At 41.8% G+C, this 22,047-nt stretch overlaps 1 protein-coding gene across 4 annotated transcripts in view; it reads left to right on the plus strand.

The window, feature by feature from the left end:
• LOC126458150 (pre-mRNA 3'-end-processing factor FIP1) overlaps window positions 1-22,047 on the plus strand; it is a 90,952-nt gene that overhangs the window by 63,340 nt on the left and 5,565 nt on the right. For 2 of the 4 annotated variants that reach the window (XM_050095010.1, XM_050095007.1), the window contains exons 5-7: window positions 1,645-1,949; window positions 5,271-5,525; window positions 17,496-17,782. In XM_050095010.1, the coding sequence (XP_049950967.1) occupies window positions 1,645-1,949; window positions 5,271-5,525; window positions 17,496-17,782 (847 nt within the window). The remainder of the gene's footprint in view (window positions 1-1,644; window positions 1,950-5,270; window positions 5,526-17,495; window positions 17,783-22,047) is intronic. The other 2 variants (XM_050095008.1, XM_050095009.1) reach the window with 2 other exon arrangements.

Below are 22,047 nucleotides of genomic sequence, written 5' to 3' on the forward strand. Positions count from 1 at the left end.
CAGCTGAAGATGTGAATTGAAGTTCATGTTGGGGAGAGCGCTGGACTACGGTAGTCCGTACAGCTACATTGATTATAGTGCTGTGGTGGTGTGATGGCTAGCATACCTCCCTCATAAGCAAGGAGACCCAAGTTCAAGTCTCGGCCATGGCAAAAATTTTAATTCATTTCTTCAGCTTCCATCATTATGATGGGGTCAAGTTCATTTGTCATTGACCAGGTGAAGACTTATTGCTTTGGTGCATGACTGCCACTATGAAACATCCCATTTGTGTCATGATGTGTGGCTGCATGGCAGGTCATGGTATTGGACGTCTGGCATTGTTAAAGGGCAACTTTACCACAAAAAGTACCAAGATGAAGTCTTAGTGTTGGAATTGCTGCCTGTATCCACTATATTTTTGAAGCTAACTGCCATCAGTACATCTTTCAGCAAGATGGTGTGCCATGTCATACCATGAAAATCAATAACAATAGGTCCAGTAACCATGAAATTAATGTGCTGCCCTGGTCTGGCAACAGTAACAACCTAAACCCAATTGAGAACTTGTGGTCAAGGCTTAAAATCATGGTTTCATGATGAAATCCCAGTAACATCCCAGTAACAGAGGCCATCATCAGTTCGTGGTTCAGAATGATCGAACCAGAAAATCTTCGATGTTTGCTGGACTTCAAGCTGCGAAGAGTCTAGGCAGTGTTCAAATCAAAAAGATCTCCCATAAAACGCTAAGAAACATTACCATAATTTTTGTGCCAAGTAATTTTGTAACTTTCTGAAATTGTTGAGTTGTAAGTATTTTGTTTGATTTTTTAATTAAATTTTTATATTTGAACTTTTATTTTCAAATAATATATGTTAAGGCATGTTTTCTGAAAATTTGTCGAGAATTATATGGTATAATTCAGCTAAAATAAATTCCTGAATGCAATATTTAATGAATCTCTACAAAGAGTCCAGAATTAATACTGCTACTTTAGTTGAATAAGCCATTGGCATAATAGACCAAAAAAGGTTGAGTATGAGAAATAAGTCAGTTGGCTACAGATTTTTGTACAGTGTGAAGAGGGAGGGCCATGAACAATACACTAAAAATGCTGACCAGTGGGGACTAATTGTGAAATTGTGATGCATTTGAAGGTCACTTTAGGATGTTTTCCTTGAATAATGTGAAAATCATGGTCTCTAGCAGAACTGTATCCCAGTACAAAATTAAAGTACATTAAATTTTCAACACAAAAGGCAATATTAATTTTTTCTCTTGGACTATAGTTTGCATGAATAGAACAATACAATTTTGAAAATTATGCATAATATGCATGAGCTGTAGCTTAGGTGGTTTTTCTTGGCCAGTTTCAGATTGTTTCCTGACTTGATGGACCACAAGTCTCCTATTCGAAATTGCTCATCTCTACTTCCTCCACACCACTGTCGTACATTGTAAACAATTATCGTTTGCACCCTGTGTGAATGAAAGGTGCTTGTGAATTAGTACAAAATCACAGGGAAAATCCAATGGCTTTATAATTACTTTGTGGGACAATGTTTTCACAAACTAAAAGATCACTTCTGCACTTCTTCAGAAACTATCACAATGTTTGCTTAGCTTAGTTGCAGCGTAATGGAAGAAAAAAATCTTTGTTGCAGATTATTTCAATTATGGCTTCAATGAAGAGACATGGCGTGCTTATTGTGAACGTCAGAAACGTATTCGAATACACGAGTCTGGTGTGGGCTTAGCACAGATTGGAAGCACCACTGCTGGTCGTGGAGCCATACCTGTTGCAATCACCAATGACAATTCTAAATATTCAGGTTTTATGGGACCAAAGAAAGCAGGCCCACCTCCAGGAAGAAAAATGGGTGGTACTATTGACGTAATAGGTGGTGGTGGGTTGGCCTCACGAAGAAATTTGGAGAAAGGCACACCACCAAAGGAGAATGTCATTCAGGTACATCCTGATAGAACTGTCACGTATGATGCTTTAAAATTCTGTTAAGTGACATTTCATCCTGTGTAATTTTATTAAGTAACTTTCCATTTTGTGTTGTGTTATTACATTTTTTTTCAATGCTAGTCATAGATATTTTGTTGATAATAGGGAACTGTCCATGGGAATTTACTTGTGTTTTACTGTTGAATAAATCTACAAAATAAAATAATTATATGTACACCCCTCTGCGTGCGCGCGCGCACACACACACACACACACACACACACACACACACACACACACACACACACACACAGTTGAAAATACCTTTATTTACCAAATAGAACAAACAGAACTGAACATATGTGCCATTTTTCTAAGGGTTCCTGAATAAAAATGACATTGGTGAATGCACATTCGTGGATCAGATTCAAAATGTAATGAGTAAACAAGGTAAAGGATGTTTGCAGTGTCACCTTCATATCTAAGTATACACATATATTGTGTCAGTTTCATTTCTTCTTGAGATAATAACAATGATAGTAGTCAAAAGTGAAGAAATGTCAAGTATTCCATATTACATCCTATTGCATGATGTAGGAGAACAGAAGACTGTAAAATATGAAAACAGCAAAATCTTGACAATAATGAGTGTCCAACACAGAAGTGCTGTATGCAGAAACAAAATCCAAAATGCCAACAATTAAAACTGCCAAATAACATCTGGTACAAACTTTGTGAAATATAGACTGTGAGCACAAATTTGACAACAGAGTTTGCTATCTCACTAACCATTTTAAAGATCCACTAGGATTCGATGTGCCACAACACAAGACTAGCAGTGTACAGCGTGCATGTAGGGACCCATTGCAAAAATGACGTAACTTGATTGTACTGTTTTGTAACCTATTTCCGTAGCTTAGTTTGGGGTTGGGTTGATTTGGTGGAAGAGACCAAACAGTGAGGTCATTGGTCTCATCAGATTATGGAAGGATGGGGAAGGAAGTCGGCCAAGTCATTTCAAAGGAACCGTCTCGGCATTTGCCTGAAGCGATTTAGGGACGTCACAGAAAACCTGAATCGGGATGGCCAGGTGCGGAATTGAACCATCGTCCTCCTGAAAGTGAGTCCAGTGTGCTAACCATTGCGCTACCTCGCTCGGTCATAGCTTAGTGGTAAGCTTGGCTGACTACCATTTGGAGGATTGGGATTCGATTCTGGTACTGCCAGGAATTTTTTCATTGGTGGGAGATGCTATGGGAAGCACTCAGCCTCATGAGGCCAACTGAGAAGCTACTCAACCGATTAGTAGTAGTTCCAAGGTCAAGAAACCAGACAAAAACATGGATAGTGGTGTGCTGGCCACATACCACTCAATACCACATCCAGTGATGCCATTGGCAGAGGATTAACAAAGGTGGTCATTGGGTCCAATTCGCATGTCTAAGACCAGAATGTGGAACTTTGCTAACTTATTGCACTATTTTGTTGATATGGAATACATCAGCTTACCATTTACGTGTAGTTGTGTATATTAGATATGGAGAACTAGATAGGTGAAGTAGAGAGATTCTTGCCCCAGTAAGTTATCAGTGAACTACACAATTCAGTGTATAAGAAGCAGAAGTATCCAATAGGTAGATAATACATGGCAAGTAAATTTATTGTAACATAGCTCGCATTTTATTTGTTGATTCAGTAATTTCCACTTTAAAATGTGTTTAAACTAAAGTCCCAGATGGCTGTTTGGCTAAAAAGACAACACTGGCCAAACACATCTATTATTTCAGTGAATGATAAGAGTGTGTCCAATGCACTCTTTATATTCAAACAACTGGAGGGGTCCTAGATGTTTGCCAAATGAGAGCACCACTATGCAATTCGTAGTGTATCTTCAGAAAAGATAAAAAATTATCAATATTTGGAAGGATTTTTTTCTATCAGCAGTTTTCATACATAAGTTTTCCTCACGTTTGTTGTGCGTAGATGCTTGAATCTTTACTACTAAGAGTTATCACATTGTAACCAAACAGTAATAATGAGAAAATAGTAGTTGGAAGTATCATAGTAAAGAGCACGTGAATAACCTGAGTTTTGCCAGGTCACCAGAGTTGCATTCTTCACTATGAAAAAGTTGGGATGTAAAAGAGAGTGAATGGTTTATTGGCATACAGACAAAGAACAAAGAAGCTGCTCTAAGGGATACCAAGAATCTGATTTGAATAACTAATGGGAACTATGGAATAAATGCTTGATGAACTTTCTGAAGAGATCGGAATAACAAAATAAAGAATGTTATGATTGCACATGTAGTAGATGAACAAGAAATCAGTGATAACCATTAGATCAAAAAGAAATGGAAGATGGTACTTGAATATTATGGTGAAAAAGATGATCCTTCATTAAGAAATAGGCCAAAAATAAAAATCAGATATGTAAAGATGGGATGACACAAGGGCCAAAATAATGAAGAAACAGGAAGCTAGTACAAATAAACTCAAGCAGAGAAGATGGGTTTCATTTATGTGTGTAACTGCTATGTATATATTTCTACTGTGCAGAGAGCAGATATCCTATAAGGGATTGTTGTGACCCTCCAGTATAGAAATTATGCTTTCATGATTGTTGGTAATTGGCACATGTGCATTCAAAATATGAAGTTTCGTTAAATGAACATAAATTTCTGAAACTGATGGTATGGTATGGTATATATAGTTCACAGAAGATTTTTACCTGAACTACCTGATCATCAGTAATCCAAATGTGATAGCATCATAAAATAATTTTCTGGAATATTGTTGTTTAATATTTTGAGATTTTGGTAATGTTTGTGTATTTTCAACAAAGAAACAAATGAAAACGTAGTCACTTAGGACATTTTTCTTGAATTCATGTTCTTATCAAGAAAATATCTTAAGTTATTGGATTTAATGGGAGAAAAGATTCATGTCAGAATGTGTATCTTGAGCACTTTATTATTAGTAATTGATATTGGGGAGCTTATAAGTGAAAACAGATCCATTTAACAACTCTTTCTCTACCTCTAAAGCAAAGATAAAGTAATTGGCTTCTGAAGGGTGGGTAATATTTCATAACACATTAAAACTCCATACGACCAGTACAGCTATTAGTGTCATCTGGTAGTTGATCATCCCCCATAAGGAAGAAATCAAAATAAATTCATAGTTTACTCTTGCAAACAGCACACCTTATTCTGTATAGAATTTTCATGCACTTGTTGCATCAGACAAAGCTGTTATTTTTATCTTTTTTCCTTGGGATAAATATGTGAGAAATACTATCACTGAATAATTTCCTTTACGTTGATTTGCATTGCAGGTTATGACAGCAGATCGACGGGAATATAGTAGAAAACCACCATTTCCAGACATGACTGTACCACCACCAACTACAATTCCGCCAGCTTTTGAACTGCCTCCTCCTCCACATGGCGTAATACCTCCAGTACCAACATCATTTCCTCCACCTCCCCCACCTCACATTGAGCCATATGGAAGTGAATTCTACACGCCAGAGGCAGATCCTTACTATCAGTCTTACGAACCAACTCAGGACTCTCAGTGGAATGATCCTGTAAGTATCATTTAATTATTTCTTGTTTTTATTTTTTCTAGATAAGGTGTAAAGTAAAGATAATGACTTACCATATGTGAGGGGTGAACATAAAATTTTAATTGTAGCCTTGAAAAAATAAAACTTCAATTATGAAATTTGGTGTGATGTTAATCCTCCTCTACGTATTGAACCTCCATTGTGACACTTTTTCCGTGTTGGTAGATGACTTGGCAGAGACCTTGATTGAAGGAGTCTGCGTTTTTCTGTTTGCAGACTCCTGTAACCTCGTTAGGCAATATTTGTAGTATGCTTATGTGACAGTTTGCTCCTTACAGCCGAAATCTTTCAGCATGACACCATGGCATTCCCAAAACATGGTCAAGTCACCTTGCTTCATGATAGTTGAGTATTTGCCTCTATAAATGGCAATGAATCTACTTTTTCACTGCTTTCTTTGCTCTTTCACCGTGGGGGTCATAGCACTTGGGGGCATAGCTCTCATCAGTGGTGGTAGGCAGCTAAATAAGTCATCTGGCTTGATCCGACTCAGCTGCAACATTTGTGCTGCTGCCTCAGTTCAGCAGACTCTTTGAGTGGGGGTGAGCAGTTGTGAAACTAAGTGGACAGCAAACTTCGTCATTTCCAGAGTGCCGTGCAAGACTTGCTTGACTTTTCACATTTCTCAGTATCACCTCAATTTGTATACACACCAGAGCACCAGAAAGTCTTTCTATTGCCAGCTCTTCACCTAGGGATTGTCTCCCACTTTGTTCTTTGTCATTCAGACTAATTTGACCACACTAGAAGTGCCTGGGCCACCTAACCACTGCATTATGTGAGAGCCTGGTAAATGCCACACAGGGTAGCCTCACAGTCTGAGGCGTCTTGTCGCAGTGCGCGCGGCTCCCTGCATCGGAGGTTCGAATCCTCCCTCGGGCAGAAGTGTTTGTGTTGTCCTTAGCGTAAGTGAGTCTAAGTTAGATTAAGCAGTATGTAAACCTAGGGACCGATGACCTCAGCAGTTTGGTCCCATAGGAACTTACCATAAATTTCCAAAATTTCCTGGTAAATGTTGTGTGTTGAGCCCCCTTCCATTTTTTACAAGTGAAGTACGGCTTATATATATTTAACATGCACAAAAATGATTGGAAGAGTTTTCTCTATCGCATTAAACAACATTTCTCAAATGATCTTTCACTTTTGTTAATTTATGAGGAAAAGTATCTTAAATATGCATGGAGTGTTGGCAGTGGCAGATAATTTCAGAAATTGAAAATGGTTCAGCCAGCGGGAAACTTGTTCTTGTAACGGCATCAGTGGCAACGAGAAGGGGGAAAACTCATTCAACTCAAATTTCCCAACTTACCTGATGAATTAGCACCCATATTGTCACATCAACAGTAGACCATTGTGTTTACCAAGAAAGAGAGAAATTGTGAAAAGTAGCATTATACAGTGATTCTGCTGTCCACAAAGACTGTAGTTATGGGAGGAAAGGAAGTGTTGGAAAAACTGTCTTAAGTAAGAATTTTCAAATCATAAAGGTATTTGGATTCCATATGACAAACTAACAATAAATCATGATTTTTGAAAGCTGTATAAGTCCAGCAATGACATTACATTATGTGACTAGTTTTGGAAATAAATATCCTGTGAATTGGAAGGAACCTAGAAAAGTGTGTACTAAAATGTGTTTTAGAGAACGTGAAATGCATGGCAGGGAGTACATAATAGCAGAAATAGGAATGTAAATCGTCGAAGAGAAAATGGTTAGTGGGAGTTGGCTATTCTGCTAAGTTAGAAAGATACTTTTGGACATTTCATGTTGTACACATAGAGGCAATGGAACACTAATACAATAAACAAAAAGAATGAGCTATAAGGGATAATTCCACTACATGATTGTTTCAGTTTGTGTAGGTACAAAAATCCAAGTACTTCACCATAAATCATGACTAACTTTCAATGAAACAAATACTAGAGCAAATAGAAATGTGGTACAGGAAATGAGGTTTGCTGTTAAAAGGTACTTCTGTAACACAAATGTAAGTGAAAACTGGATGATAGTAATTTTTTTTGAGTATGTATTTAGCAAACTGTAGGCTTTTAAAAGATGTATATGTTACCAAAATGGTGTCCAAAAGAACACACACCATTTTGATCCTGTGGTTATTATGAATCAAGACAAGGGAATGAATGACATTTACCTGCTAGTGGCTCATGATTTACATCAATGGGGAAAGTGAAAGATTGTGCCATTCCGAAATTCAAACCCCAGGTCTCCTGCTAACTAGGCAGATGTTTCTCCACTAAGCCATCCAGACCTAGTGATCATCACAGCTTCACAGACAACCCTGGCATGCCACCCGTGAGACCCAATTTATCCACTAATTCACATACTACTGACTTAGTGCCCATGCCCATTATTCTCATTACTCACAACGTTTCACCGATTCCTGTAAGGATTAGTGTGAGGTGTGCACCTGCACTAAAGGGATCATTGGCCACCATCGCCTTGATTGTATACATGTTGTCTGTTTTTTCAGACATGCCCACAAGAAGCCAAATGTCATTAATTCCTCTGTGTGTTGATTCATAATGGCTGCAGGATCAAAATGACATCTGTTCTTCCAGACATGTGCAGTAGAGCGGACACCACATATATAATTAAGGAGGGGCTAGTCAGTGATCACTTCAGTGCAGATGTCCATCACAAAACTTTTACGGGAATGGGCTAAAAGCAGTGAGTAGTGAGGATAATAGACAGGTGTATTACACCAGTAGTGTTTGAATTAGCTGAAAATTTTGTCTGTGGGAGGCATGCTAGGGTAGTCAATGCAGATGCAATGATCACTGTGTCTGTATGACTTAGTAGTCAGAGCGTCTTCCTAGTGAGCAGGAGAGCTGGGTTTGAATCCCAATCTGGTACAAATTTTCAACTTTCCCCACATCATGCACTACTAGTGTAAGCAAGGGTCGAGGTCCACAAGAAAGTTGTCCATGAGGAAACCCTGATTAGATAAAAAGCACTGCCCCACAAGGGGTGAAAGTTATTCAAATCACCAAGTAGGTGAAAGGGAGGGAGGGGGAAGCTGCTGAAAGAGGGCAGTTAGGGCAGGTGGCCTGTCGGGAGGAAGATGGAGACTGCAAACCGTGACTGCAGAGTACAAGTCCACCTGGGCAGCAGTTGTTTCCAATGTGGTATGAAGGGGGATCCATGCACAAACAATGTCAACAAGCACCAATGTGCAAACACCACTGGAAGCCCTCAAAGAGCCAACCTGGTTCTGACAAAGCGAGGAACCACTAAGGCCCGGTGAGTGAGTACAAGTAAAATGACATACAATCTGCGGGGTAAAAGGAAATAACTGCAACTTCGGAAGGCAATAGTAGCATCCATTACAATTCCACTGAATAAGCACGAAATGGGGATCCAAATGGGAAATGAGTAGGCGGAAGCCAGTCATGCTGCTGGGTCACCATCCATCACCAACAAGGTGTGGCCATTGCTTCCACTGATGTCGAATAAATTCTTTTCCTCCTTCTGTCAGGTTGCACACCAAAAGAACCAGTATTTTTGAATTTCTGAATCATTTTCTCCAGACCCACAGCAGTTATCGGATGAAGGCTTTTTCTTTTCTTCTTTTTTTTTCTCTCTTTTTTTCAAACTCTTTAGTGTCCGGAATTTCTGCAGAGTGACATGTGCACACTCATCATTCTTGTAATGCAGCTTTACAAGCAGAGCGCGATCCTCCATCATATAAAATATGATTTACTGACTCTTCTGTTGCTTTCTCTAAAATGGGATTTGTAGCAACAATAGTATTGTTTGCAAAAGATACCAGTTTTGCTTTATGACTCAACTGTCCCTTCCACACTGCTCCTCTTGGATCCAGTGGAGATATCTGTTTTGCCCTCTGTCAGTAGTCTTGTTGTTGACTCTGCCCCCCCCCCCCCCTCCACCCTTTGGTTGGTTGGTCCCAGCTCCTGCTTTCCTATGCCATAGCTATGGTTAGTAAATCGTATTTTCCAAAGAATAATTAAGAGGTTCTCTGAAAACGGACTCTCCCTAAATTTTCAAAAAACACACTACATTCGCTTCTGTATAACACATAGAGCCATACCATCAATTGAAGTAGCGCATGATAAGGAGTCAGTAAGTAGGGTAGAATGCTCCAAATTTTTTGGTGTGCATATTGATAAAACATAAACTGGAAGAATAATATTATTGATCTCCTCAAATAATTAAGTTCAGCTACTTTTGCTCTCTGTATAATTGCTAATCTTGAAAACAAATATATCAACCTCCTGACATATTTTGCGTATTTCCACGCAATAATATCGCACTGAATAATTTTCAGTATCATAAATAGTCCGTCACAATTTGAGACAAATAGTGACATGCGTACGTACAACACTACAGGAAAAAATGACCTTTATAACCCAGTGTTAAAGGTGTTAGTTGCTCAGATGGAGTTTGATATATAACAACAATTTTTGATCATTTGTCCAATAACATAAAATGTCTGACAGGTAGTGAAGCAAGTTTTAAATCTAATTTAAAACCATTCCTGAAAAGCTTTTTGTCAAATGGTAGACCCAAGAAATGGAAATGGGGCACCAGTCAGGTGCTTGGCATTGAGACTGAGCTCTGGACTGTAATGGACAGTAGTAAGGCAACAGGAATTCACTACCTGCGATTTAAGGGGGCAGAATCAAAAAACCATGAGTCCAGGCAGAATTGCAGTTGATGGCATGCTGGAGCTGTTATTCCACAGAGGTCACGAAGTGGGAACTAGCCCAGATATAGAACTCATCCACATACAGAACAGGAATGACCAATGGTTCAACAGAGTCCACAAGCCCATTAACGCAATGAGGAAAAGAAGGATACATAATACAGAGCCCTGTGGAACACCATACTCTTGGGCCTGTGGGGAGCTGATTGTGGAATGACAGGAACTGGTGAATAAAAATGAAGAGGGAGATCCAAAGACCACGCTCGATCAGTGTAAGATGTGATGGCGCCAAGTCCCAAGTTGTCTCATAGGCCTTAGGAAGATTGAAGAAATTTGTGACAAGGTGGCAGTGCTGACAAAAGGTTATCAAACTGCGGTTTCCAATTGAGGCAGATGATCAATCGGAGACTGTTCCACCCAAAAGCTACTCTGGTAGGGGCAACAAAAGGTCCTGAGATTCGAAGAGCCAACAAACGACGACCCATTCAAATAACCTGCAGGGGACACTGGTGAGACTGATCGGATGGTAACTACAGAGGATCAACGGATCGTTACTGGGCTTAATGACAGGAACAACAATACAGTCCTTCCACTGAGAGGGAAAACATGTTGGAGCAAAATAAGGTTAAATATCTGGAGAAGATATTGTTGTTGTGGATGATTGAGGTGTTGAAGCAATTGTTTATGGATCGAATCGAGGCCAAGGGCTGAATAGTGGGAAGAGGGAAGGGGCAGAAGGAGTTCCCATTCAGTCAAAAGTTCACTGTGGGATTCTGCTTGACAAGGGCTAAAACATACAGGGTGATTATAATTAAAGTTAAACTTTCAAAACGCTGTAGAAATAACACCACTGGTCAGAATGCTGTCAAATTGCAACAGAATATTGTCAAACATGAGGAGAAACGTATGGCAGAAGAAAAAAAGTGTGAAAATTGATCAATAGATGGCGCTGTATGTGTCAGGATACGTAAATGAAAACACCTGTCCTGCACACAACCCACTGAAGTTCGTATAAACACACTGGGTACATGGCTTTTCCTCCTTTTGTGTCTGTGACATTCATCATGATTGTCTCAATGGAGGATCACACTCTGCTTGTAAAGCTGCATTACAAGAATGATGACTGTGCACATGTCACTCTGCAGAAGTTCCAGACGCTAAAGAGTTTGGAAAAAAAAAGAAAACGCCTTCATCCGACGACTTCGTGGGTCTGGTGGAAATGATTCAGAAATTCAGAAAGACTGGTTCTTTTGGTGCGCAACCTGGCAGAGGGAGGACATGAATTTATTCGACATCAGTGGAAGCAACAGCCACAGCAATGCAGGAGGAGATGATTGGTGGTGCACAAACGTGTAGCGCACAAAGAATTGCCCGAACATTGGACATAGCCGTGAGCACGGTGCGTAAAATCCTACGAAACATCCTTCTTTGCTATCCATTCAAAATAACCCATTTGCACGAGTTGCTTCCTGTTGACCTGCCAGCAAGAGAGACCTTTGCTTTAGAATTTCTTGCTCGCATGGAAGTGGACAATGATTGGCCATGGAAGATTTTGTGGACAGACGAAGCCGACTTCCATCTGACAGGATATGTCAATACACAGAATTGTCGAATATGGGCAACAGAAAATCCACACACAAATCAACGAGTACCACTTCATCCTGAAAAGGTCACTGTGTGATGCAGGTTTACGACATCGTTTATCATAGGGCCATATTTTTTCGAAGAGAAAGCTGTTTCTGGTCCCGTTACCTGTACCGTCACTGGTAAGCACTATGAGTGTCTTTAGCCCAACCACGTCATTCCAGCTCTCCAACAGCGTGGATGGGATCATTTTTATGCCAGGTGGCGCACTTCAGCACATTGCAAATCCAGTTAAGCAGCTGCCAAAGTGCCATTTCAGAAATGCTAGTATCATCAACCACCATTTCCCTTCAGCCTGGCCATCCCGATCACCTGATCTTAATCTGTGTGACTTCTGGTTGTGGGGCTATCTGAAAAATGTTGTGTCCAGTGTTCTGATTGGAAACTTAGCTGCATTGAAGGTACACATTGTGCAACACATTCTGAATGTGATCCCGGAAACACTTTGGTCACTTCTGGAACATGCTGTTTCTCAATTTCAACTAGTTTCAGAAAACGGTGGACAGCATACTGAACGTTTTGCACCAGTCACATGGAAATTAGTAATCTGATCTAATTTTGATTGATGCTTTTTATGCAACTTTTGGCCTCAGGGTAATTAAAAACCAATTTATCCCATCTGATCCGATATGGCCTTGCTTACGTAACTAACAGTATCACACCTGTACACCTATGCACAATGAGTAGTACAGCTTGTTCAAATGTACGCTTTAGGCATTGTTGTATGATTCATTTGTCATTTCTCGTCAACCACTATAAAATTATGATGCTTACAGAGCTATCTATTGCTACATTTTGTAACTATTTATTTTTCTTCTGCCATACATTTTTTCCCTTCTCCGATCATATTCCATTGCAATTTGATGTCATTCTGACCAGTGGTGTTATTTCTACAGCGGTTTGAAAGTTTAACTTTAATTATAATCACCCTGTATGTGGGAAGCATCAGCCCACAGTTTATGGAGGAGGAAGGCACGTGGATAGGAATCTGCTGTCATTGCAAGGTGTTCTGCAAGAACTGATGGACCCATACAAAGGCCACCCAGTAGGGCAGGGCCCATGATGGCAAATGAACATTGGTTAATATAGGAGGATGCAGAGTGTAACACACACCTGTGATGATAGGAAAGAAGAACCTAAGGAGGAGACAAAGCATTCCCAACATACCCACTTGCTCGGTTTCTTTAAGTAATGAGCTTTGGTGTGAAGGTGTTTAAAGGTAATAAGAATGGCAGAGGATGCATGCCACTTAAGGTATTGCAAGGCTCAGTGGCGATAATGGATGGTGATGTGAATAGCTGGGTTCTACTTTAGGACTGCCTGGGGACAAAAGGGACCCATTGAGAAGGGGGCAGCAATGCCGGTGGCGCAAACAATTGTGTCAGATGGGTCACAGAAAACTTCATCAGCACAACTTGACATGTTCTGATAGATATATAGAGGCCAACCAATGTGATGGAAAGCCCAGCAGGATAACCTGACCATTGGATGGTGGGATGGGGATGAGAGAATCAATGGCAAGTGGTCGCTATTGCAGAGGTCATCATGCACAACTAGTGTACGCAAGGGTCGGGGTCCACAAGAAAATTGTCCATGAGGAAACCCTGATTATACTATAAAGCACTGCCCACAAGGGGTGAAAGGTATTCAAATCAGCAAGGAGGTGAAAGGGAATGAGGGAGAGAGGGGGAAGCTGCTGAAGAAGGGCAGTTAGGGCAGGTGGCCTGTTGGGAGGAAGATGGAGACTGCAAACCGTGACTGCAGCGTACAAGTCCACCTGGACAGCAATTGTTTCCAATGTGGTATGTACAAACAATGTGCAAACACCACTGGAAGGCCTCAAAGGCCCAACCTGGTTCTGACATAGCGAGGAACCACTAAGGCCCGGTGAGTGAGTACAAGTAAAATGACATTCTTGGATAACAATACAATCTGCAACTTCGGAAGGCAATAGTAGCATCCATTACAATTCCACTGAATAAGCACGAAATGGGGATCCAAATGGGAAATGAGTAGGCAGAAGCCAGTCATGCTGCTGGGTCACCATCCATCACCAACAAGGACAGGGTGACACCCATAAATAAAGAGGTCAGACTTAGGCCATGAGGGGGCAGGGGGGCTTGTTGTGGGATATATGTTTCTTCTTCTTCTCCTCATCTTCTTTAATAGATTGAGGGGACAGGGCCCAGTGAAAGACAGAGAGAGCATAGGCAACCTTGAGGTGCACATACTGTGGGTCCTGTGGCCGACTTTTTGTGGCAGCAAGGGCTCAAGGTGGGGCTCCATCTGTGGAAGGTGGCAACAGAGAAAGGGGACACTTCTCTGGATGGGTACGGAGAGTGGCACCTGGAGAGGAAGGTGTCGGAACTGCAGGGGAGTGGGAGAGGAGAGGGTTGAGATAAGAGGGAAGAAGGGGGGGGGGGGGGGGGGGAAGGTACGTAACAGTGACAAAGTTAGAAGTCACAGGCACAGGGTAGGACTGTCATACTTCCAATAAGTCTCAGCGTAGGATGAGTGATCAATGGACTTATAATCCTCTATCTTCTTTCTGTTCTTATAAACCGGGTAATCCAGTGAGGGTGCAGGGTGATGGTCTTGATAATTAATGCAGGTGGGCGGCAGAAGAAAGGGGCTCTACTCATGGAGTAGCTGTCCACTTGCATCACATCGAGGGCCCACTGTACAGTGGGAGGACATGTGCCCAAAACATTAACACCAAAAAAACCTCATGAGTGCTGGGAAGGACAGCTTTACATCACACCGATAAACCATAGCCCTTACCTTCTCTGGGAGGGTCTAGAGAAAGGTGCTGGTATCAATGTGACTGCCCTCACAGCATTTCTGAACACGCTGAACAAAATTAATGCTCCACCATTCCAGATTGGCCTGTAGCTCCTTATGAGTTTGAAGGATGCCTCCCTGAACCTTATTCAAAGACTGGTGAGGAGTACTGGACAATGGGATGTTGCCAAGATGGTCACAGGCACAAAGGGCTATAGACTCGATGGTGGAAGTAGTTTTGATCAACAGCAAGCCCGATTGCCCCATACTCGGAGAGTATACTTCACCAAAATTGACTTTGATAGTTTCCGCAAAAAACAATGGCTTTGTGGTGGCAAAAGTGACCCTTCAGTCCTGTTGTAGATCAGGCAGTGGCCCTCCTCCCAAGGGGTAGTCAGGGAAGGGAATGTCACAGGGTCATAAGAAGCAGCACTGAAATTCCATTGTCAACTAGAGAGATGGCAAGAGAAGAATGGCCAGCTTTTTGAAGCTTAATGTGTTTCATACACAAAGCGCACATCCTGATACCACCTACTCCAATCTGCGGTCTCCCCCTTGGCACCACACAACCGCAGCAAGGGCCGTCTGGCATGATGGCGGCGGCTGCTGCTGCTGCTGCTGCTGCTGCTGCTGCTGCGAGTTCCAATGCTAGAGAGTGACAAGTAACCGCTCTTAGACATACACGGGAAGTTAACAGATCAGATATCAGAAGTGTAATCCCTGTGTCGTTAGGGCGATCAACCAAAAGGGTACATAACAACCACAACACACAGGTTGGCTACTATGCTGTTTATAAACTGTTAAAGGACAACGGCATCAAGAAAAAGATGGAATACGTGGTAAGGCCACTCACTGAAGATGCTATGTAAGGTGGTGTTCTCCAGTTGGCTCACACTACAGGGACAAAATTTAGAAGGGGAGATCAAACCCCAAAGGGGGGCCAAAGGAAAGGTGAAGAGAAAACAAGAGGAACAAAACCACAGGAGATAGCAGAAACCAGAAAGACAGCCAGGCTGATGTATGCAACAACACCATGAGAAGGGAAGGCAGGAGCAGAGGGGAAGGAGTGAGGACAGGGGGATAGGGGTAAAGGAAAGGGAACACAGCCCAGGAAGAAAGCGAGGGCCACAAAAGCTTGGGGCCAGGAGTGCATCACGCACAAACTCACAGAAGAGCCATGAGTTCCCTGGAGGCAAGAATCCGTACATGGGGGAAGAAAATTTGGGAGAAGAAATAGTGCAACATGACTGTGGGTATTTGGTGCTATTGAAAGTGCCACGGATAAGTGTTTACTATGTTTTGTCAAAGAAAACTCAATGGAGGTACTTTTGGACATGATATGAGAAAATATCTTACCTGGGACAATTATAGTGTCTAAATGTTTTGGTTCATACAAGTGCCTAAATGATGGATTCCAAGCACTTCTCCACAAACCACAGCCTCCATATCAAAATCCCAACTACAGGAGCACAGACAAACAGCACTGAAGAAACATGGGCTGCTATTAAAAAAATATTACAAGGACCAAAGCTGTGCAAAGAGTTGTTTGACTTATTTATTTGAATATACATGGAGAAGGCAAAATAAAGCTGAAAAGCATTTATTCATGTATTTTATGAATTGTGTAGCTCATCTGTATAATGGTAACTCGTAAGTGGTACAACTTGCAGATGTACCATTGATAAAACACACAAATAAATCTTTTGATACTCACAAAGGAATTAATGACAGTTAGCTGCTAGTGGGCACTGATATACATCAGTGGGGAAAGTTGAAAATTTGTACCAGATCGGGATTCAAACCCAGCTCTCCTGCTCACTAGGAAGACGCTCTGACTACTAAGTCATACAGACACAGTGATCATTGCATCTGCATTGACTACCCTAGCATACCTCCCACAGACAAAATTTCAACTAATTCAAACACTACTGGTGTAATACAGAGGATCCCATGCTAATAGGAATATTTAAGGATTGGTTGAACAGTACTTTCGGAGGTTGTCTCCTTTGAAGTTGACTTTCATTTGCTTAAAACTCTCCCAGTGAATCTCAGTCAGGAAGCTACCTTCACTGCACGTGGTTGTATATAGTCATTTCACTTTAAATTACACAAACTGCACAATATTTAAGGCAGGTGCTCGTGGTCTTCAACTGCAACTGAAAATGACAAACTCAAGGATTAAAAGCAGCTGCTTCAGAATACTGCGTAGTTTCCACAATATTGTCTGCTGTTACATTTGAGAACCATTCAAGCAAAACAGTTACTGTTTTAATCTAAGCCAGTTGCAAATGACTTACGAATAATTTTAAGCAACTGCAGCTAATTTCTTAATGTTGTGAGGTTCTTAATGTTGAAATCCATACTGGTGGCATGGGTGGGGGACTATCAAATGACCCCAGATGCAGATCATGCGTCAGAAGTGTGCAGCTGCAGTAATGAATGTCATAAATGAGTCAGGGAGCGATGTTAGTGTTAGAACTCATATTGGAGAGGCTGTCATAAAGGTCTGATAAGGCGCAACATCATGCGCGCGCGCATTTGTGTGTGTGTGTGTGTGTGTGTGTGTGTGTGTGTGTGTGTGTGTGTGTGTGTTTTCCTTTTATATTTTATTTAATCTTGCTGGTTATTATTATTCTAACTTTTCTATTGATTTTACTTTAGAAACTGGATGTTTCATTGGACCTCACAGTTCCATCTTTCTAGAAAATAATTTCATTCATGTCCTTTGGCTGCCAAATACATTCATGGAGATTCAGTAACAGCATGGAAAAATTTCAAAACAGAAATAACGATTTACCTGTAGCAAGGCTACTTTGCTTGACAGACATGGCAGCCAACACCTGTACCTGTTGCCTCTGATGTGAAGGTGCTCACTCCATCGCCGATGGTCAGCCACTTGCCTCCAGTCATCTCCGCATCATCTGGTGGACTGCCTCCGGAAACAGCCAGCCAGGATTCCCGCAGTTCTTTGAGAGACCATGGTGACGACAACGCATCTGTGGCAGGTGGCAGAGCTGAATCTATTACAAAAGATTCTTCTGAGAAGGAGCCCAGAGAGAGGACCAGAGACAAAGACAGGGACAAATCTGAAAGGCATCGAGACAGGTATAGGTACATGATCCAGGATTTTACTAACATTATTTTGCAATTTGTTCTGCTTTGTTAAAAGTGAACTTCAGTAAAAAGTTTAGAGTAAGAGTAAGTGACACTGTTTCACTAAGGCAGTAAAACACACACACACACACTCCCTTTAATGTTTAGTGAGTGGTTTCACACACATCTATATTGTAAACTTGATAGAAAAGTAATGTATGTATATTGTTGCTGTAGTTGATTGTGAGTCTCTATTTTAATTAGGTGTCACGTAATCAAGATATCGGTACCATATTGCCATTTTTGAGATTCATTTTAACCAACATCTCCATATTCTTTTAATTTAGACAGAAGATGTCATTGTTATTGCCAGACTCCTCACATCAGGCCATTCAAAATTTAGAGTCAATGTCTATCAAGTAGTTTTAGCATTTGAAAATTCACAAAGTATAAAATCAAACTGAATTGGCAACATTTACTTGGAAACTGAATATGATGTGTTTTTAAAATTAATTATGTTGTTGGACTTTGCCTCAGTGAGCACTTGTACTAGTGCAGAACTGGCTCACAAGATGATGAAACTGATGCAGTTTCTGTTATGTCTTTAATGTTCTCATGTTTGTACAAGGGTTGTACCAAAAGTAAGGTTCCCATATATTTTACAAATAGAAAACATTGTTTATTGTTATTAATTTATACATCGTTTAAAAGCTTACACTTTTGTAAATTTTTCAACATTGTCTCCATTTTTTTCTAAACACTTTTGAAGACAGTGCTCCAGCATTTGTATTCCTAAGTCAAAGAAGTCTCCCACCAACCTGCTGAGGAAGCATGTGACCTCTGCTCGGACTTCGTCACCACTCTTGACACGTTAGCCACCTAAGTGTTCCTTTAGCTTAGGGAAGAGGTGATAATCGCTGGGGGCTAAGTCTGGGCTATATGGGGGATGGGGCATAACAGTCCTTCCAAATTTCTTCAAAAGCTCCTGTGTTTGACGAGCGACGTGGGGTTGAGCATTGTCGTGAAGAAGCACTACTCCCTTCTTCAGTCGTCCTCTCTGGCAATTCTGGATTGCTCGGCAGAGTTTGGTCAATGTTTCACAATATCTGTCTGAGTTTTATGTCGTCCCAGGTTGCATGAAATTGATGAGAACCCCCTTCCAATTCCAAAATGCAGTTGCCATAACCTTTCCTGCCGACCGTGTTGGTGGGGAACTGGAGTGGCGCCACTGATGAGATTGTTGTTTGGTTTCGGGAGTGTAATGAAACACCTACGTTTCGTCTCCTTTGATGATAGAGTCCAACAACTTCTCCTTGTTGCCTCCCCCATCACATTGTTGAAGAAACTTGCGAGCACAGTCAAGGCGTTACTCCTTGTGTCCGTCAGTCAGTATCTGGGGGACCCAGCAAGCACACACCTTGCAATAATCCAACGTTTCTGTTAAAGTTCTTTCAGTTGTGCCATGGGAAGCTTCAGGAATGGGTTCAACAAGTTCACAGACAGTGACCCTCCAATCTTTGAGCAGCTCACTGTTGATGTTCTGGGCAATTGCATCCGAAACTGGCGGTTTTCCACTCTGTTCTTCATCATGAACTTCTTTGCAACCCTCAGCAAACGTGAACGTGCTGAACGGACATGCACTCTTCACCATAAACTTCAGTCAATCGCCGATGAATCTCCACGGGTGGTAACTTCCTTGCGTGGAGAAACTGGATTAGTGCTCGAACCGCGCACTTGGCAGGAGCGGTGATAAACACTTCCATCTCTGACAGCTGCCAAGCCAACACTGAGCAATGTAGTGAATCGCAGACAGGAGGGCTCAAGAGTGGGGGAATCACTGCGCACGGCACTGTTGTCGGATTTAGCCTAGAACCTTCCCTCGAGGCTGTAGCTCTTTGGAAACCCTACAACCCTCATATTATTGACAAAGCCGCAGTGCAGAAATGTTTGCCATAAAACTTTTTACAAATTTATGACTCAAGTTTGTGCTTTTTGTTCATACATTGGTCAATATTAATGGATAACAACAGGCAAATTGCTGTAGAATATTATACAGGTAGATACTGAATAGACAAAATTACATCCCCACTCCTGTTAGATAACCAAGGGGTTTGAATTTTCAAAATAAGGTGATAACAAAGTTTCTGTGCCATGAGTACAAGTTTGACATATCACAGAACAGCACCATATGCTATGGATATACCAACACATGGGACCAGTGTTATAGTACATGGAAGATGTAGCTTCTGATCAAATAATATATACATGCAGAGCAGAAGACTTCCCAGGTAACATCTCTGATTATACAGACTCCATCTTGGGAAATGCAGGACAATATGCAATTGAATCCTGAAACATGAATTATGGCAGCAGAATTAACAGCAGTTTTAGTTGCACTTATGTATGCTTACCAAGCATTAATCTGAATACCTTAATGGCTGTATTATGCCAGCCATTAATGTGCCTTTAGATGACTGTGGCCTCTCCTTTTTGCTGAATTGTTACATTTACTCATTAAACTACTTAAATATTTGTGTCGGTGATGTCATTATAGACCTGCAAGTTGCTTGAGAAACTGATGGATGATGTACTCCTGGACTGTACCACTAAAGGTTGTGAAATCCTGGAATTTGTTTGTGAGTAAGTACACATTGTAATTCACCTTACCGCCAAGGGGGCTCGTGCTTCTTTCGTGAGTTCGTGCATAGTGCACATGGGTCCCCGAGCTATTGGAGCCCATTCTTCCTTCTCTGATTGCATTTCTGTCACTGTGCCCCTCCCTCCCTATCCTCGCGCCTTCCCTGCTAACCCCTACTGCCCCTCTCTGTGTTCTGATTTATGTCAACCTGGCTATCCTCCTAGTTCCCTGTACTGATTTCAGTTTTGTTCCTCCTGCCTGTTCGCTTTCATCTTTTTTATCGTTTAGGTCCCTGTGTGAAGTTTGACCTCCACTTCTAAATTTTCTGTGTGAGCCATTTGGGGAAGAACACCCTCCCTAGCATCTACATCCCCCTTCCTTCCCCTTCATCCCGCTAGATCACCAGCATGTGTAGCCAGTCCGTGTAGTGGAGCTGTTTTGTACCCATCTGGCTGAGCCTGCTGACAACACAGGAATTACACTACTGATACCTGAGCTGTTTCCTCCCCCCCCCCCCCCCCCATATTGCCAAGGAGTGGTTGCTTGTCTTCCTGGAGCATTGGAACTCCCAGCAAGGATGGCCCTTGCTGTGCTGGGTGGTGCCCACAGAGAGAGCCCCTATCGGAGTGGGTGGTATTAGGGCAGATGCTTGGTGCATGAATCGTATCAAGCTGCAAAAATCTGGCCATTCTTAAACAACGGTCTCTTCAAATGGTGAAGGATCATTCAATGCTGCTTCGTAAGCCCCAGTAGCCTTCCCTTCCTTGATTACACCCTGGAAGGAGCGCCAGGCACACCAGCTGGGGATGGAACACTTTCCTCGCTACCTCATCTGTACTAGGACAGACGGGGACACATTTACTGCCACAAAGCCATTGTCTTTTGTGGAGAATATAGAGGACAAGTTTGGTGAAGTGGAGTCTCTTAGCAAGATGTGGTCGGGCCCCCTGTTGACTAAATCTTCTTATGCCATCCAATCTGTAGCTCTTCGTGCGTGTGATCGTCTTGTCAATGTCCCAGTGTCTATTACCCCTCACCAGTCTCTGAATATGGTCCAGGGGGTGATTTTTCATAGGGACCTCATCCTGCAGACTGATGAGAATAACTGGGCTAATCTGGAGCGACACCACGTTCGTTTTGTTCGACATGTACCTCTTTGCAAGTGAGGTATGTCCCCCTTCTGATAACCACCCACAGGTGGGATTCCTGGTTGGAATGCATTTCACTTCCCTTTGTCGAGATCTCCATTTGCACACTGGAATGTGCCCCATTTATCCCCCCCCCCCCCCCCCCCCCCCCCCCGGATGGTTCGTAGACCACGGATTAGGACTAACCTATTCCAGGGTTCTAAGGTCTCTGTTGCCCTTATGGTCTCCTGGTGTCTTGTACATTCCATTCTTGCTGAGTTCCAGAGTGTACCATCTTCTACACTGATGGTTCTTAGACAATAGATAAGGTGGGATTCGCTTTCATGTTTTCTACTGGCTTAGAACACCATTTATTGCTGGGAACATGTAGTGTGTTCACAGCAGAGCTGCTAGCCATTAGCAGAGCACTCCATTTTCATACTCAGACCTCCCTCCACAGTGTTATAATATGTACATACTCAACAAGCAGCTTGCAGGCTATCGACCGATGCTGCTCT

Source organism: Schistocerca serialis, chromosome 2 (assembly GCF_023864345.2).
Source record: "Schistocerca serialis cubense isolate TAMUIC-IGC-003099 chromosome 2, iqSchSeri2.2, whole genome shotgun sequence".
Classification (NCBI taxonomy): Eukaryota; Metazoa; Arthropoda; class Insecta; order Orthoptera; family Acrididae; genus Schistocerca; species Schistocerca serialis.